This window comes from Eublepharis macularius, chromosome 12 (genome assembly GCF_028583425.1).
Source record: "Eublepharis macularius isolate TG4126 chromosome 12, MPM_Emac_v1.0, whole genome shotgun sequence".
NCBI classification, from domain to species: Eukaryota; Metazoa; Chordata; class Lepidosauria; order Squamata; family Eublepharidae; genus Eublepharis; species Eublepharis macularius.
This window is the reverse complement of record NC_072801.1, coordinates 16,331,534-16,350,202: the sequence shown is the minus strand read 5'-3', so window position 1 is coordinate 16,350,202 and position 18,669 is coordinate 16,331,534. Positions and strand designations below refer to the sequence as shown.

Here is an 18,669-nt window from a genome sequence, read left to right as displayed (position 1 = left end):
AAGTGTGTTATTATTATCCTCACAACAATCACCCTGTGAGGTGGGTGGAGCTGAGAGAGCTCCGAGAGAGCTGGGACTGACCTAAGGTCACCTAGCTGGCTTCAAGTGGAGGAGTGGGGAGTCAAACCCGGATCTCCAGATTAGAGTCCCGCTGCTCTTAACCACTACACCAAACTGGCTACAAGACAGACCCAAATGAAACAACAACAGAACACCACTGGTGTTCACATACACCCCTCAGCTCAAACCAGTTCAATGCATCATTAGAAACTGGCAACTGATGCTGGACAATGCTACTCCTTTCTCACAAGCACTGGGAGGTAAACCTTTTCTTGCCGACAGACAGCTAACTTTAAACAACTTTTCAGTCACAATAAAGTACTTCCTAACATGAACATGAACGCCGGGACTAGGGCCTACAACAGACCAAGATGCCAACTCTGTCCCCCTATTCACTCCAAGCAAATACGTTCTGAGTGACGTGGAAATGGGCAGCCTTGCCACATTCAGCTCTCCAGAGTTAAGACCAGGGCTGGTGCTGCGGCAAAGCCTGGAAGCCTCATCCTGGCTGTTCCTCAGCCTAGAGACAAAGCAGCTCACTGCTTCCGCACATTTCTCGAAGGATCCAGCTGAGAGACAGCGACAAGCACTTGGCTCGCGACCTGACATGAGACCCTTGTAATGGCACTCAAATCCTCAGAGGCCGACACAAAAGCACCGGGCTGCTGTGCTGGCTCAGGTGGCTTTGGAGATGAGAAGCCAGGAGGGGGGGCAGGGGGGGTCTTAGGAGAACAGATTTAATTTCTCTGTGCATGGGGGATGGGGGACCCAAACAGCTAGCCATTCTAGGCAACAGCTTCCCTCCCACGAGAGCTGCAGCATCCTGTGCTTGGGTATCTAATGGAAGAATTATTTATTTTAAAATTATTATATATGTAGAGGTTTCAAGGCACGTGATATTGCTCTCCAAGACAACTGGTCATCGCCCAGAGCATGAAGTGGGAATAAGGATCAGAGTCCAGAATGGAGTGTGCCACTTCAAATGCGGGGGGACCCAATTTGGAGTATTCCTCCATGTTTATTTACAGAAGATTATTTCTGTGCAGATAGGACAAAATCAAGGTCGTCCTCAGTCCTGAGCTTTGCTCATTTGAACTCATAGCTACAGCTTGATCTACACAAACAGCAGAATGAAACAGCTGGATACTGAGATGACAGAATAGGCCGCATGCCTTCAGACAGCAGGTAGCAGATCACATTTTTTTAAAATGCTCTGATACATGGAAACTCCATGCTAGTAGAAAGCTAGACCTACTGTGGTTACTTTTTCACTTGCAAGAAATTTTCCCACAGTGACAGGCTTTCTAAAGTATTATCGACTCCACTATCCACATCAGTTTGCACATTTGGGCTTATCCTTCTTTTCTCTACCCCACTCCCAATACACTTAACCCCCAAATACACATGACCCCCAAAAGCCAGGTAGTAGGAATTACCTTTTCCTCCATGACTGACGGTGACTGAAGTGACAAACAGAGAGCAGCCAACACAAGAGAGGCAATGGCACGAGAAGCAAGACAAGAGAACAACCATTAGAGTGCAAAGGTCATGCAAGCACACACAGGCATGTTGTGTGCTCTCACAAACGCTTGCTCAAACAGGGATGGAGACATTTTACATCCAGCCTCACAAAACATGCAGTTGACCACAATCACTCTGGGATGGAAGATGAACTGACAGAGCCAGGCTGGCACCTGTTTTTTCACAAGTGTACAAGCACAGGACATTCCTGAAGGACTGATGGAGCTGGTTCAAAGCATCCAACAAGAGCGGAGCTGGCACTGGCCTCCCAGGCTGCAAGAAGGGGCAAACATGGGCCTCAAACCAACAGACAGTTCCCCTGCTCCGTGTGGAGCCTTCTGCCCCAGAGGTTTCTTCCTTCTCTTCTGGTTTAGCCCTAAAGTCAGACTGAATGCATTCCACCACTGCACTGTGATACAAGTGCACAACATCAGGACCACATGAGACATGGCAGCCAACCCCGTAGTTAAGCACTGAAATAGACAGATCTGGCCAAATCACAAAAAAAATAGGGGGCAGCCAAGACGGGAGAGGGTGGAAAAATTGGCACAAGGCCCCTTGGATGCAATTTAGCATGTTTTTCTTTAGTAGACAAAATACTACATTGACTTTACCATGCTAAAGTTGCTTTTATACGTTGCATATTTTAAAAGGCAATTATCAGGCATGATGGAGCACAGTTCAGATCGTTACTGCAGTGCGAGGGACAGTTAAGCCTCTTCCCGTGCCATTTTCCTGACTGAAAATGTTCCCAGGGAGCCACTATTATTGGGTTAAACCTCTAGGAGTACCCATATGTTTCCCCAACAGGCAAATCACAGCTCCCCGGTGCCATTTTAGTTCGGGAAAATGGTGGAGCAAGAGGCTAAACTGCCTGCCCTTAGTCCAAAGGTGAATCAAACCCCATTGCAGTGGTTAATTTCATTTTAGAAAACAGTGACTGTTCCAGACACAGAACTCTCAATTATCTGGTTTAGCCCTGAGGTCAAAGGGTGGGGGGCTAAATTGGGGGAACAGGCAGCTGAAAAAGATAAGCTGAAGTCCAGGCAATCTTCTTCCTCCTTCCTACACAACCAAGACAAATCCAGGCTTAAACACACACCAATGTGCATTCCCTGTGTCCAGTTTAGCCCTGAGAACGTTGAGAACTTCAGTTTTCCTCTATAAAACAAAAACAAGCTTCAAATCTGCAGAATGAAGATTTGGAAAAAAAATATATGGATGAGGCCTCAGAAGCCAAAAATGGGTGGCAGGGAGGGACAAAGGCTTCACTGCCCTGCCCTGCTCTCTGACCTTCCATATCCCCAACAAGACAAAGCAAAGAAGCCAATGATCATTTCCTTAAATAGGCATAAATCCATACCGGCTGTGTAGAATTTTGTTGCATAGAATTCTGATGGTTTTTTTTAAAGAGCATGGTGGACACACTCAGCTCTAACTTGAATGCTAAATCAAGTGCCTGGGAAGCATCATTTGCTCTCGTTTCCCTAAAGCTTCTCCCTGCCCAGGTGGATTCACACAGAAGAGAGCACCTCTTCAGTTCAGGAAGAGGTTCTCCGAGATGTCGGCAAAGATGTCAACTTGGGAACAAGTTGCCCTTTTAACTGCACTCAACCAGCAGTCATTTGCAGGGAGCCATGTTTCGCGAAAAGCTTCACCTGAAGCTTCCTGCATATCCAAACTCTGTTAAAGGCACAACAGCAACCCAAGATGCTATTATTCTGGCTAGTCAGCAGCCTGTCTTTGCCTGGGTGCTGCAGGATCAAACTAGTAGCTTTTCCCCATAGAACACCCCAGGGTGGCAAGTTGCCTACACAGGCTGCATTGCTCAAAGATTCAGATTTCTGTTCCCTTCCACAGAGCATGGGCACCAGATAGGCTAAGAAGCTGATCAGATGCCCCCCAAAAGTACCACACTGTTGTTTCCGTAACTTTCTAGGTTGATTCACGCAGCCTGTTTTCCCCCTACACATGAGCAGCCACAGCCGCTCCTCAGTCACCTGCATGCCTGCAAGGGCAGCATGGACAGGGGTGCACATGAATGGATCACCAAGCCAAAACTACATGCATAACAGAAAATCTGGCTATCTGAACCAGCCACACTCTTTTCATAACCGAACATCCACATTCACAAGGAGTAATCCAAATATCTGCTCAGAATACACAGACTAGGATGGGCATATACAGATTGCCATGAGCTGACACAAACGGGCATTGATGGAAGCTAGGAATGCACCTGCTCAAAAAAGCGCAACAGACATCTTGTGAGTGGTTGAGGCCCACGCGCAACAGTGTAGCTAATAGCACAGAAATGTACACACCTCTCCAAAAGATGGAGAAAGTGACACACAACAAGCCAAATATGAGGGGAGGGGGGGTGGGGAGAAATGCACACAGTGGGGTAATTGTGCAGCTCTGGAGTCATATGCACATAAGGCATAATGCACGGCCTGGGATGAAGGGAAAAGGCCCCAACACCATGGAACACTCACAGAAGACGCCCTGGGCTTTGCCAAAGACCCATACAGTGTGGCACCTCTTCTTCATCCCAAGAGGATAGCAACACACCGGCACTCAGAGGGACGACAAAGGACTTGTCCAATGCAGAGCACAAAAAAAATCATGTGTTGCCAAATTCTCCTATATCTCACCCATCAGTTGGTACACCACTATTCTCGAAATATCACATCATATTGCCCTCCTTTCTCAACTGCCTAAGGGTCGCAGTTGTCTGCAAACCGGGGAAGGACATTTTCTGGCTGCAATAATTCTGGTTTTGCTCCCCACTGGATGGTGATCCAGGGCCAACCTACACAATGCTTAGGAGATCAGGAAGGGGCCCTTTCTTGTCCACGTCACCCTGACCTCTGACAACATTATTTTGGGAGTATTTGTTGTCAAGCTTCTATGGAAAGGGGAGAGAGGGAGAGATCACAGAGAAATAAGATTATCAGGGGAGATGGATGGCTAGCAGTGGGCCAGAAGTCCCCTCCAAAGGATAGCACAGAATGTGGGATGATGACATTTGATGGAAACCTGGGCCTGGATCACGATGCAAAGCTGTGGGAAGAGGGTGTGATTTGAAACAGGGAAGCGGCATGAAGGAGAGAATTGTGTGCTTAATGCTTCCCTCTCCTGCCAGCTTCCTACCCCAGCTGGAGTTCCAGATGTGCAGCTGACACACAGAGGAGGAAAAACAGCTGGGGAGGAGAATTGTGGGGATGGGTGGCAAGGACCACCTGTCACTTCCCCACTTCAAACTGCACCTTTCCCCTGTCACTTTCAACAACGTCTTAAAAATTCAACCCCAAGTTTCTGCTGAACATCTCAGGAACTACCCAGACATGACAGTTTCCACATGTTCAATTACAAGTCACCTGTAAGTATCATTCAGGTGTCTCATTAGATCTCTTCTCTTTTGCATTAGCCTTCCAAGAAAACAGCACCCCCTACACCAGGCAGTTCCCCTTTCACTCATTTTCTCAGGACGTCGAGAAGGGATGTTGCTGTCTGCCTGGTCTTGACCCGCCAGGTATGAAGGCCCCAAAGAACGGAGCGAGGGGAGTGTCTACTGTATAAGGAATGCTGCTTTCTTGGAAGGATAATGGGTGGAAAAGGATTACAGAGAAAAAGCATTTAACCAGGTGTATGTGATACTTGGCTATCTTGTCAACCAGGCACGTGGACAATGCAGTGTCTGGTTTGTGCCCAGGCTTCTCCCCCTCAAATCTCCTTACAACAACAGCAGATTCGCAGGTAGCTGAAACTGAACAGCTGCAAGTGGCTCTCTGCCTGGCCTGCAAGAGACACTGCAAAGAAGATAAAAGCAAGGCAGCCAATGGGAGAAACCTTCTATGAAGCTAGCTGCAAGAAGATTGGTTGGCACACCTTTCAGTCATTTAAAAAAAAAACAAACACAGGAGGGGCCAATCAGAGACTGGGTCAACACAGCACATACACACTGCAAATCCAAAGTGCTTAGAAAGCGCAGACCAAAGATGCACCCCTACCTTCTCCCGGGCAGACCACCCTCGTTTTGACTGTTTCCTGCCACCTGCTGCATCTTGGATCGTTCAATGTGTTCCACGTAAGTCTGGATCATCTGTAAGAAGTAAACAAAAGGGAATTGTTTTTCTTTGAGCTGTGCCACTGAGGTGCTTGATAAAGTATACAAAACAGGTCCTGGCCCCAAGAAGCTTACCATCTGAGACAACAGACACAAGAAAATGAGAGGAAAGAGGCAGAGATAACTGGGGGGTGAGGAGGGCACATTATTTTCAGTTACACATACTTAAGGCTCCGGATTTAGCAGGGCTGAAAACAAAGAGGTTGTGCAAAAGGCATGATGAAAAAAATATGGGCTTTAAGGAGGGTTTGGGACCCAGGATGCATCTATAAATCGTAGGGTATCATTGTGCGACAGCAATCATTCACCACGAGATCTTTTGGTGCAGACCAGACAATCCAGTTGCAAATGACTGACACTGCATGACAAGCCAAGTATATGTGGAAACAGCATACTTCTCAGAAATTGGATATTAATAATGATTGGAAAGGGGGCTTGAGACCATTAAATACAGAGTCTAAAATTACCTAATGGCATTACTGTTAACCCAAAATGTTAAAATTTAGCTACTGTATTGGGGAGTCCCATCCCAACCAGCTGCCTCCTGGACCAAACACTTGTTTGCTATGGTGCATATTGCTGGTTATGTGTACAAGGTTGTGCATAAGCATCCCTGCATGGTCATCTATGGGATAATTTGTAGAGGAAAGAGAATGTAAAGTTCATTGTGGGGAGTTTCTAAAAAAAGAACAAGGGATGCTACCGTAATATATGAATAATGGAGCAAAACTTTATAGAAACAACAGAGAGGTCTCTGCATCAAAGATGCAGTAAACAGAGAAACAAGCACTCGCTCATATAACACAGCCCGCAACTAAATACATATGCCAAACATTGCTCTTTATTTGCAGAAGTTAAATACATCGCTAGGAATCTAACACACAGACTGACTTTCAAGGGATGCTCAGATAAATGCTCTTTATGGATTTCAATCAAAACTGAGAATGTACTGGAACTTTGGAGAGACTTGTGATTTTGTGGTTTACGTTAATGTAATGCTTTGAAGATCATTTGATAGTCTTTTGAATGATTGCCCACCTTGCGTAAGAGTCTCAGAACATACAAAGGTTCGAGTTCTTGACTTTTGTAAGCAAAAAATGTAATTTTACCTTGTGCACTTAAGGACAAGCAGCATGCTATGTTTGCTTTTCCTGCACTTTTTGCTTCAAACTTAGTATAACTGACTGTTCCAGGTATGGATATCAGAAAGCAAAGACCTGCACACTCTTCCCAATGGATGTCACTAGTGTGATTATTAAAGCTCTTTGGGGATAGGGGTACATCTATTTGCGTCTAAAAATGGAAAACACACATCTGGTGTCTTGTAAGCTATCTCCTAAGAACACTATCCACATTAAGGAAAGAAGAAACAGCTGGATACCTCCGTATGGCGCTGATGAAGGGCATTGTATTCTTTCTTCATCTCTGATTCACGCTCTTCCAACCGGGAAACTGTTCATTAGGGAAGAGAGGGAAAGAGAAAAAGTTTAATTTTTTTTAAACCTAAGAAACCTTATCAGTTTGGTTGCCCTTTTCTGCAAATTTTCCTCCCATAGGATATTCTTTTGTAAAGTGAAAGCAACCACAGCACCCGATATTTCAAATGCAGCTACCGAGTACACAGTTATTTCAATACTGGCCTATTTGTTTTTAATCCCCTTCCTAATAATCCCTCGCTAACAATAAGTCAACATTTTCATCCAGCTGTCCACCATCACCATTCTGATCAGTCATCGCTAATACGTCGATGTACTATGAATGTAATATACATATGGAATTTGGATTTTTTTTGCCCCGTGTGCAGCATTTCCCACTAATGCTGACCCTCATTTCCAAATACAATGAGCAGTATAACAGCTATCCTTCCCCCCTATCCACTGCATGTAGACTGGATTTCATGCCATTATCTCTGACCTCCACCATTGCTCCCAATACTTTGTTGAAGAGAGCAAACACACATTCACTGATTACGTGAATAAACCTTTTAGAAGTGCACGAACGATCTGCTTTCTCCATCATCACTCACAGTTGTAGCAGGGTCACACTGAATTCAGCAGAACTGAGGGTCAGAGCCACACAAAAGAGCTTTTTACTTACTCTGGTCTGCGTAATTTTTGGCCTTCAGCTCCAGCTGCCGTGTTTGAAATTCAAGGTGTTCCACCTGTATCTGCAGGTCCTTCTTCTCCTGTTCCAGTGCATCTTCAAATTCAATGAATTTCTACGCAGAGCAAGAAAGGAAAACAGATACAGGTGAGTTGCAAAGGATGAGGAACTGCTACCTGTAACTGGCTGCTCCTACAAGATTAAAAACTTTTATGATCTTCTTTCCGATTTGTAAGCTTTGGGTACTTTCAGGTAAGCAGCCCAATCTTACTTGTTCTGAGAATTTATATCCCAGAAGCTTTCTGCTCTTGAAAGCATTCAAATCAGCACACAGTTAGAGTTTACTAAAAATCAATTCCATTTAAGACAGCTGTAGGATACAAAAGAACAAATAAAAATAATTAAATCTATAAACTATATACAAGCAGTAATATAGGAATCCCTAAACAACTCAAACAGTCTTGGTAGCAGTCTAAACGACCTGAGAATAAGCAACAGAACTGACTAGTTCCAAAGGCCCTCTGGAACTGATGTGAGAAGTTCAAAAAAGACAGGCCAACCACAATTCCAGGGCCAAGCCCCATCACAAGCACCTCGCAGCCTCATGTCAGATAACGTGGGCTCCGGATGATTAATCATTCTCCTCTTTATCTTAGCCTTCCTCAGTGTGGAATATATGCTTCCGACAAGGGAGTCAAATCATTTAAAAATCTGGGTTCAGTCCCAGTTCAGGTTGCACAGCATTTTTAAACTCTACAGTTCAATTCCAGTCTAGACCACTAACATTACAAAGCAGTTCAGTAGCCAGCTCAGACCATTTCAACGGGCTTAGTTGCATTTCATGAAGAATAAATATTGCACCGGGGCTTGCGATGTAACATTTATAAAATAGGCAGGAAAGGGAGCTTGGTTAGAAACGCGGGACAGGTATCTATTTGGCACATTATATGTCGCTTTTCCAGAGGCCTGCAGGAGATAAATCCCTAAATAAAAACAAAACCATAAAAACAACCACATAAGATCAGCAATAGTAAGTCGAATGTCTTATGAAATGCTTTGTAAATTTGCCTGGGACCTCCTTGGCCTGGTACATAACCTAGTTATTGCAATGTATATGCAAAAACACAATTATGTCAGAGCTCCTTTTCCTCCTTAGGCCTTGGTTTTAATGCATAGTACTTTGTCTATACTGTATATAGTTTTTTTTAAAAACAGCTTCTGCATTGTGAACCTCCATATTTAAACAAACAAGCAAGCAATATGCAATTATTCTATTTTAGGGGGAAAGTCTCTCAGACAGCAGTCTGAGGTTAAAACTAAGCTTTGGTCCTAGCACAGGGAAGCCTTGGGCAACGTAACAAAAGTAGTTACTGTCCAAGAGCAAATTTAAAAAATGGACAAGCTGGTACTTGAGCCCATGAAATATGGTCAGCCTTAGGCCCTGATTCCACATCTGCTCTTCCTCCTGTTCTTCTATTGAAATGGTGACCACTTTTTGTGTTTAAGGGTTTCATTCCAAGCAAGCAAGGTATTTTAGGTAGAGGTTCAGTTGCGGTTCACTGGGGAAAAACCTCTTTAAACTGGTTCAGATTCAGTTTGACTGCCTGGCTGCACCTCCTTTTTATCTGCCAAATATTCCTGTGAGGTTAGAATGAAAGAGTGAGGGATGAGCGGCCCAAGGTAGGGTTGCCAGCTCCAGACTGGGAAATTCCTGGAGATTTTGGGGGGTGGAACCTGGAGAGGGCAGGGTGAGGGGAGGGACCTCAGCAAGGTATAATGCCATACAGTCCACCCCCCAAAGCAGCCATTTTCTCCAGGTGAACCGATCTCTGTGGCCTAGAGATCAGTTGTAATTCCAGGAGATCTCCAGCCTCCACCTGGAGGTTGGCAACCTTGGCTCAAGGTCACCCAATGACCTTTTTGGACTCAGGAGGATTTGAACCCAGGTCTCCCCGCTACTAATCTGGCACTTTAATTACTATACTAACCTATCCCACAACTCCTGGGCAAGTTCATATGGGTAAAAGCCATCAAGTACAGTGGACTGAAGCCATTTCTTTGTTGGTTTATTTCTGAAACATGGATCCCTCCTCTCAGCCTAGAAGATTATCGACCTGCCTTCGAAACTGATAGAAAATACCATAGATCAATAAAATGCAGTTTAAAATAAACAAATGACCTCTTGCCCCCTGAAAATCCCAGCCCACAATTAGAGGCATTAAATTTAGGGATTTAAAAATCAAAGCTAGAGGGCTAAAAGAAGCCCAGAAACAAAATGTATGCCAAGGTAGTTCATAAAGCACATTCAGCACAGTCCATTCCTATTAAAACCGCTGCCTGGTAAAAATTGCTACAGTCCTGTGAAAGGACTGTGCCACTTGAGCAAAGGTTTGAAGTGTACCTCAGAGAGAAGATGGCACCGAGAGAAGGAAGAACACAAACCTTTGTATTTTTCCCTCTGTTATGAACTGTGATTCATTCCAAGTTCAAGTAAGCAAAAACATATAAAACAAGTAATATCTGAGAACATGTTGTTCATATACCCTATACTCATATATACTCATACCCTGACATAGGTGTCAGCTTCACCATCGATTATTTGCAACAGAATTTTCCTGCAATTCAGGAGGAGAATGACTGCAATAACACAAATGGCAGCACAGCATCCAACGATGCATGGATAAAACCTAACGCGTCAGGAAGAGGATAACATGAAGACTGCCAGAACATCCCTAACCGCCCTTCCTGCCCCTTTCTTCCAGACTTTCCCCTCACACTGCTTGGCCTCGGTTTCTTCGGAAGTGTCATAAGTCTCATGAGACTGGACCCGATGCATGTTCAAATGGAAGCAAGCCCTCACTGAGTTTTATGGGACATGTGCCTAAGTAAGCGCACACAGGTGAGAGCAGCCTTGGAGGTTTTAAAAGCTGCAAAAGCTCTTCTTGTTTGTAAGCACAGCCAGAGTGTTTGATGGCCTGGCCAGATATGATCAACATACATCTACAGAAGTTGATGATTGTTACAGAACTATGGCATGTTAGCTGCTCCAAGGTCAATGCAGGAAGTCAAAACACGTCAACATTTAGAGAGAGTCAAAACAGATCTTTGATGTTCTAGAGAGATTATAATAAATAGACCCTGCTTAAAAAAAATTACAATATGCATTCATCCAACATTGCTAACAATTCATAGGATGTTAAAGGTGCAATCCTGTGACATTTAAAGAGAGCCTTACATCTGAGTAAGCATTCACAAGACCATTCAATTATGTAACAAGTTTAGTAGTATGCATGTAGCCCTTCCGCAAAGCTTCGCAAAAGCCCTATGAAGTGGGTTAGGCTGAGAGAGAGAAGTTTCATAGCGGAGTGGGGATTTGAACCTACATTCCCACATCCTAGTCTGGCACTGCAACCACTACAACACACTTGACCTTGTATGCTTCATATACTGTGACATTCTAGTACTGTTGTTTTGCTAACAAAAAATTGGGCTGTTAGTTGTACTCGCATGCACTTTTTTTGTTCTGCAATACCACTGGCACCAGAGGAAAGGCGCCAAGGTTGGGGGCTCAAGGCAATTTAACTTTTCAGGATTCCTGAGTTGTTGTTTTTTTCCCAGTTCTTACTACAAAATAATGCATTTTTTTTTCTTTCCAAAAAGTGTTGCGACAAAGCTGAGAGCCAGAAAGTGAAACGATCCAACAACATCTAGCCGAACAGAGAAAAAAGGGAAATAAATAATTGAAAAGCAAACAGACATTTCTATATTCCGCTGTATTTACCGTCAGCAGAGCACAACTGATCGAGAAGGGTCTCAGCGTGCCAGAAACAAGCAGCCAAGGCACACAGAGAACCCGTCTCCCTCACATCGGAAATTCTCCTGTACAGAAAACCTCATAAGCAGGGAAAAGGTGAGATTTCACTGCTTCTCCTGACATGGCAGCATGGGGAGCCATCCAATCACATGGTCTCTTGACTCCATTTTGAAGTGGTCAACCCCTAGAAGAACTGTGGTCATGAGCTGCCATCTGTGATAGCTATTGTCACATTATGGGTTAGAAGCTGAGCCTTGAATGAGGAAGCCCCCTGAGGGAATCTCATCTCTGCCACAAACCTACCATGTTGCCTTGGGCTTGATGTTTTTCCTCAGCCTCATCTGCAATATACGAATACCACCAACCTACCTTACTGGGTTGTTGTAAGGATTAAAATAATGTACATGAAACATTAAAAACTATATACATCCTGATTTTAAAACACACACATCTGTATTTTCAAAAGGTCTAACTTATGGGACTACAACACATGTAATGAACTGGTAATGAGTCATTCATTTCCTGCACAAATTACAATTTTGCTCCCCACCAATTAATTCTTGTTAAGAAACTTGGACAAGGGGGCGAGGAGCGGGGGGGACATCTCTTGTTGTGTGCAGAGTGGTGGTATGAATTTGGCCTGAAGTGATTTTATTATTACCGCTATGGGCAATGCTAGGTTTTAACGTTCAAATTATTTTTAAAATCTTCTAAAAAGCAAAATAAAATGTGTTTTTTAAGAATAAGAGCCTAAGGCTGCAACACAGTGCAATGTCTCATGCAAACATAGGCTTCTTTCCTCAGAAATCAGTCCTGTTATTTTCCATGAAGCTTACTCCTAGGAAAGTGTGCACAGAAAGGCATCAAATTTACAGACTCCCCTTTAATACTCAATTTAGACTTCCTTCTTCAGCAAGCATCTATCTTCTTCTTCAGTGAGTCATCTATCCAGAGGAGTTAGTCGTGTTAGTCTGTAGTCGCAAAATAGTAAAGAGTCCAGTAGCACCTTTAAGACTAACCAACTTTATTGTAGCATAAGCTTTCAAGAACTTATGCTTCTCGAAAGCTTATGCTACAATAAAGATGGTTAGTCTTAAAGGTGCTACAAGAGTCATCTAGCACCTGATCTCTTGGTTTGATCATCATTCATACTGATTTCGCCATCTCCCGATATTATATACTGTAAAACCCTTGACTTTACTGACAAGGAAAAGGGACCTTTCTTGCCTCGCTGACCATTTAAAAATAGGGAGCTATGCTACATACATTTTTAAAATTTTGTATTGGCCATAAAAGCATACAGATATACAAGCTACATTCTACATTTTAACAAAAGCAGCAATTCAAAAATATTAATTAGCACTGATAAAATGTCCACAGGAAATTTTAAAGATTCAAAGGTTCAGTGTCTGATCGATAGCACAAACACCCAAAATTTCTTCATGGCTTTTCAGTACAGCTCATGCAAAGCCAGCCACTAATCTGGTAAATTTTCGACATAAATCTGCTGTTTCAGAACAATGAGGCAGTCCCACCAAAAGTGATGGACATTAGAAGAGCCCTGCCAGATCACAGCAAAGGCCCATCCCCTCTAGCGTTCTCTTTCCCAAAGTGGCCAACAGTCACAGCCCAAAAGCCAAAGACTTCCCCCTGTTTTTGTCCGCCAGCAAATAGCACTCAGCTGCCTCTAAACACTGCTTCTGAACATGGAGGCTTTAGCAAATGCTAAAAGGCAGTGATGGACCTACCCCCCCTGAATTTATCTAATTCCCCTTCAAAGCTGTCCAAATTAGAGAAATGTATAGTAACCTTTTGCGGAAATTAAGCATTTCAGTAATCAATGGGGCATTTCTCCAATAACTGAAAAAGAAATCCAACCAACCCTCCGTCCCTCTCACTCACATTTTCCGTTTTAAGAAAACACAAAGTGACTCAAGTATAGGGACACAAATTCAGTAATACACCTTTCCCAACCTCCATTCAAAGAATTAACATGTCTACCCCTCTGGATCCATTATGTACATTCGATTATTATTGTTTTAAGATTCTTTCTTCCACATTGTAGGTTTATATTAACCAAAATCCAAGGGATAAACCTTTCAAATAAATTAAAGGCAAAATACTCCTGCCATCGAAATCTACACAGTTTTGAAGTGTAATATATATTTTAATCTCCCCTCCTGTTAAAGAAAAAGATCACAAGCATCAAAAAATCTTAAACGACACATTCATGAATAAGAGTCAGATGAGTTTTCCAATTCCACCCAAATGAAAGGAATCACATTCCTATTCCTGACATTAAGTGGATGGCAGAGCGCATCAACTGCAAAAAGTGCTTTCCAGAAAGAAAAAAACAACACCTGAATTCTTGTGGGTCCTCATTCCATTTTTCTGCTTCTTTTCAGATCAGTTCACAGCTGCCAATCAGCATCTCTAACCACACTGCCTGGCAGAGTTATGACGTGAAACACATCACCCGAGGGGCCAGAAAGAAAGGCCTGGCGATTGATTTCAAGGATTCAGGCATCCACGACTGGCAACCCAGAGAAATGCCTGCTCTGCCTGAACAAGAGAAAGCAACATCTAAAAAGCCTCTGCTAAAAATAAGCAATAGAAAGATCCACAGATCCAACCCACAGGCCGGCAGGATCAAACTGCAAATCTACATAATAGATTGGGGGGGGGGAGGAATCTCCCCAGAAGCCAGGACTAGATCTACTCCAAATGAACAACCTCTCATCCATTAACAAATGGCTCCTCTTCCAATGTGTACAAACACCCCCTTCTCCAACAAGGAGGCTTACACCCCCATCACTACAGGACCCCCTCTCCTTTTCTCTTGTTTCACCCTAAAGACATGGCCGGCCATCAGGTTGAAGCGGGGGGGGGGTAGCTGAACTGCTGGAAATGAAAAGTTGAACAGGGAAAAGAAAGCGGCAAGCCTCCACACCGAGCAATCCACAAGAGATCAGAATTTGGTAGGATGATTTCCGGGGACATACTGAAGGATGGCTGCCATAGCGCAAAGGTAGCAAAGGTTGCTGAGAGTCATGGGCTGGGGATCCCAGGAGACGGTAGATTGCAAGCCAGAGTTTACCATGCGAGGGAATGATGCCCGATGATATAAGCACTCTAGGCTGCTCCAAGGCCCCCACTCTCAGGAAGACAGGCAGATGGGGAGGAGGGGAAAGAGTAGCTTCCAAGCTAACCTGCCTGTTTGGAGTGATGGATATTGCAAGCGGAATCAGAATAACACCAGCAAAGAATTCCACAGAATTCTTCAGCAGTTTGGATCACATTTACATTTCCTGGGGATTCTAAAGTTTTTAAAATGCCAAACGCCACACAGAACCGAATGAAAGGAAGATGATAAGTCCCCCCTCCCCCGCCAAATGTCATGAAACTTAATAATTAACATGGGGAGGGGGTTGAATCTGCTCAGCATTTGATGGGGAGCCCATTTCCATTTTCACTTACTATCTCTATACAAACCCCAAATCACAACACAAGTACTAGCGCAGAGCTGTCCTCAGCCCATTTACTCAGACGTAAATCCCACACGAGTGTGCAAAGCAGTTTCCCTTTATTCTCATGAATCAAAGACTGCTAACTGCATCGCTAGTGCGGGAAGGAAGGCTGGGCTCCATCCCCGCATTTGGCCAAGATCTCCGCTCAGGAAATCCCACTTCGTCAGAAGCGGGCCTACTCCAGAGTGAGCCAATGAGGTTCAATCCCAAGTACGTATGGGATCCACGCTTATTGTTATTAGTATTATTATTCCTACCCTGCAAACCACATTAGTAATGGAGGCCTAGCTTCGGCCAGTCGACCCTGTTCTTGTATCTAGGCCTCCTCTTTGAGTGTTCTCCAGCCCAGCGAGCGTGCATTAGGATGTCTAATTGACAATGATGCTCCCTTTCTAAGCCAGGGCAACCTCATTGCTGTCCGTGGCCTATATCGCAGTACGTGGAGGGGGCGACACGATCCGCGGCCAGGCTCTTCTCCCAGCCATAATAACCATCAGCATCAACCGGCTGCGAAGCGCATCCGCCCAAGGGGCCCGGGCGCCAGCGAGCCGCCCAGCCTTGCCGGCAGGCCCGCGCCTGCCTGCCTGCCTCCCCGCTCGGCCCGGGGGCTCACCTCCTCGGCCTGCTTGCGCAGCGCCTTCTCCCGCTCGTACTGGGTGAGGAGCTGCTCGTTGTCCTCGCGCAGCAGCTCCAGCTCCACCTCGTGCTCCTGGTTGTCGGTCAGCACCGAGTCGAGGTTCTCCAGCACCGTCACCACCAGCGGCATCAGCTCCTTGACCACCTCCTCGTCGTAGCAGTGGATCAGGCGCTCGAACTCGCGGTAGATGCTGTTGGCCAGGCCCGAGACGCGCTCCGACATCACCGAGCCCGAGCAGTAGTCGTCGCCCGGGTAGCAGCCCCCCACGCCGCCGTCGTCCAGCTGGATCTCCAACATCGTGGCGCCGCCGCCGCCGCCGAGCTCCTCTCCGGCTTCCCCGCAGCAGCAGCAGCAGCAGCAGCACCTGCCTGGCAGAGGACGGGCGGAGGGATGGAGGAGATGCTGCCGCTGCTGCAGCCGCCTCGCCTCGGCTCTGCCCACCCGCGCTCGCCCTGCGCCACTGGCCACTCCCGGCGCGCCCGCCCGCCCTCTCCCCACCCGGCGCGCACAGGCGCACCAGAAGCACCGAGGCAGCGGCCGGCGGCTTCTTGCCCGGAGCGCTGCGCAAAGGGGGAGCCGAGCAGAGGGCCCTCGCACGCCTGGGGAGGGGACGGAGGGGAGGTCCGGTCCCTTTAGCGGGGGGCTGTGGTGGACCAGGAGGCGCGGGGTCCGTCCGCCATCGAACGCAAAGCCAATTTGCTTCCAGATGCGCTGAAAAGCTTCGCCCTCCCCCTTCACACATGAAGCCTCGCTCTTAAAGGGACAAGACGTTTCCCTCCGGCCCAGTTTCAGGAGTGAGCTGGTCCCGGCTGGGAAGCAGCTAGACAAGCACATCTCTCGGCACTAAATGGCCGGCACAGATGTGGACCAACCCTTTAAAATACACACACACACAAACACACATTTATGTGAAATCAAAAAGAGTCCAGTAGCACCTTTAAGACTAACCAACTTTATTGTAGCATAAGCTTTCGAGAATCACAGTTCTCTTCGTCAGATGCATGGAGGGCAAGATGCATCTGCCAAAGAGAACTGTGATTCTCGAAAGCTTGTGCTACAATAAAGTTGGTTAGTCTTAAAGGGGCTACTGGACTCTTTTTGATTTTGCTACTACAGACTAACATGGCTAACTCCTCTGCATCTATGACACATTTATGCATTTGTGTGTATGTATTTGTGTATTTTAAAGAGATGTGTGTGTATGAATTAATATTTAAATATTAATTCATATACACATACACACATTTAATTCATATACACATGCATTTATATATGAACATACACACACACACACACACACAAGGATGAAATACAGCCGAGAAGCAGGAGAGAAGTGTTTTAAAACAGAAACGAAATATAAGTGTGCTGGACAGCTCCTTGGAATCCATCCTAAAAGGAGGACAAGAAGAACAGGAAAAGAAAACAAATTCTTGGAGAGATTAACTCCATTTATGTGAAGATTAACAAGGATGACTACACTAAATTGGAAATCATTTACATGTTCTAGAAGAGGAGAAAATATGTCATATAGGATATGCTTGGTTATTGCATTGGTTATTGTTGGAGAACAGCAGAGTTTGCTTTCTATGCTTCTCAACACAATCTGACTCTTTTACTCAGAAATAAATCCCATTGAATTTATTCCCAGGTCAGTGCATAGGATTATAATTTATGTCTATTACATGTTTTATACTACCCAAGTAGCTGAGGGTGGCATACACAACATGTCCATTTTATCATCACAACATCTGTAAAAGATGGGTTGGGCAGAAAGAAAGAGGAGAGAATGACCCCTGATCACTCAGTTCACTTTGTGGCTTAATAGGGAATAAAAATATAGATAATCTCCATATGCAGAGAAAGATAAAATAAACAGATTGTCATTTGGATTTTCAGTTTCAGGTGCACTGTTATGAGTATGACATAATTGATTTTACAGTGAGCTATAAATAAAGTTGGTGGCAAAAAATCCATCTCTAACATCTCTAAACATTCAAGGTGGCCTTAAACATGCCACTCAGCCTTCCATCAACAATATGGAGCTAATAATAATGACCTTCCTTACAAGGTTGTTGTGAAGATTATATATTAATGTCTGAAAAGTTCTTTGAATATACAGGTGCTATAGAAATTATAAGGATAAGGGGTTGGGTGAACCCTATCTGCTGCTAACAGAGTCAGTTTTCTTCTTTCTCCTTACATTTCCATGGTAGATGTTCAGTCTTCCTAAAAGAAAGGCAATCCAGTAAGAAGTTCAGAATAGGGAATATCTTCCACTTTTTCCTATGAACAAGGTTTGAGTCTAGTAGTAGCTTAAAGGAATATAGATCTATTTGCATCTGACGAAAGAAGTTTGACTCTCAAAAATGGAAACTGTTGGTTTTTAAGGTGCTATACTGGACTTGAACCTTGCTTATCTACAGCAGAACAACACGGCTACCCACCTGAATGTTGCCAATAATAGTAACAACAATATTTGATTTATATACCACCCTTCAGAACAACTTAACGCCTACTCAAAGTGGTTTATATAGCATGTTATTATTATCCCCATAACAATGTGAGGTGGGTGGGGCTGAGAGAGCTCTGAGAAGCTGTGACTGACTCAAGGTCTCCCAGCTGGCTTCAAGTGGATGAGGGGAGAATCAAACCTGGTTCTCCAGATAGAGTCTGCTCTTAACTACTACACCAAACATGAAGATACTGTTTTTGTATGGAACTTTCAGGAGAAGGATTGCCAAGCCATGAACAACTGTGGTGGGCAAGAGATTAAAATAAATCACCGTTATTGGCCAAAATCTTTTTGGATTTGGAGAGGAATGAAAATGAGGCTACCAACCGCTTAGCAGAACAGATTTTGAAACAGAGAGGTTCACTTTCC

General features: G+C 44.7%; 1 protein-coding gene across 1 annotated transcript in view; it reads right to left on the bottom strand.

The window, feature by feature from the left end:
• The window catches only part of MAPK8IP3 (mitogen-activated protein kinase 8 interacting protein 3), a 76,267-nt gene extending 60,182 nt beyond the window's left edge, over window positions 1–16,085 (bottom strand). Inside the window, 4 exon segments of the mRNA XM_054993230.1 lie at window positions 5,592–5,683; window positions 7,089–7,159; window positions 7,805–7,925; window positions 15,765–16,085. Coding sequence (XP_054849205.1) covers window positions 5,592–5,683; window positions 7,089–7,159; window positions 7,805–7,925; window positions 15,765–16,085 — 605 coding nt within the window.
• Window positions 16,086–18,669: the final 2,584 nt, after the last annotated feature.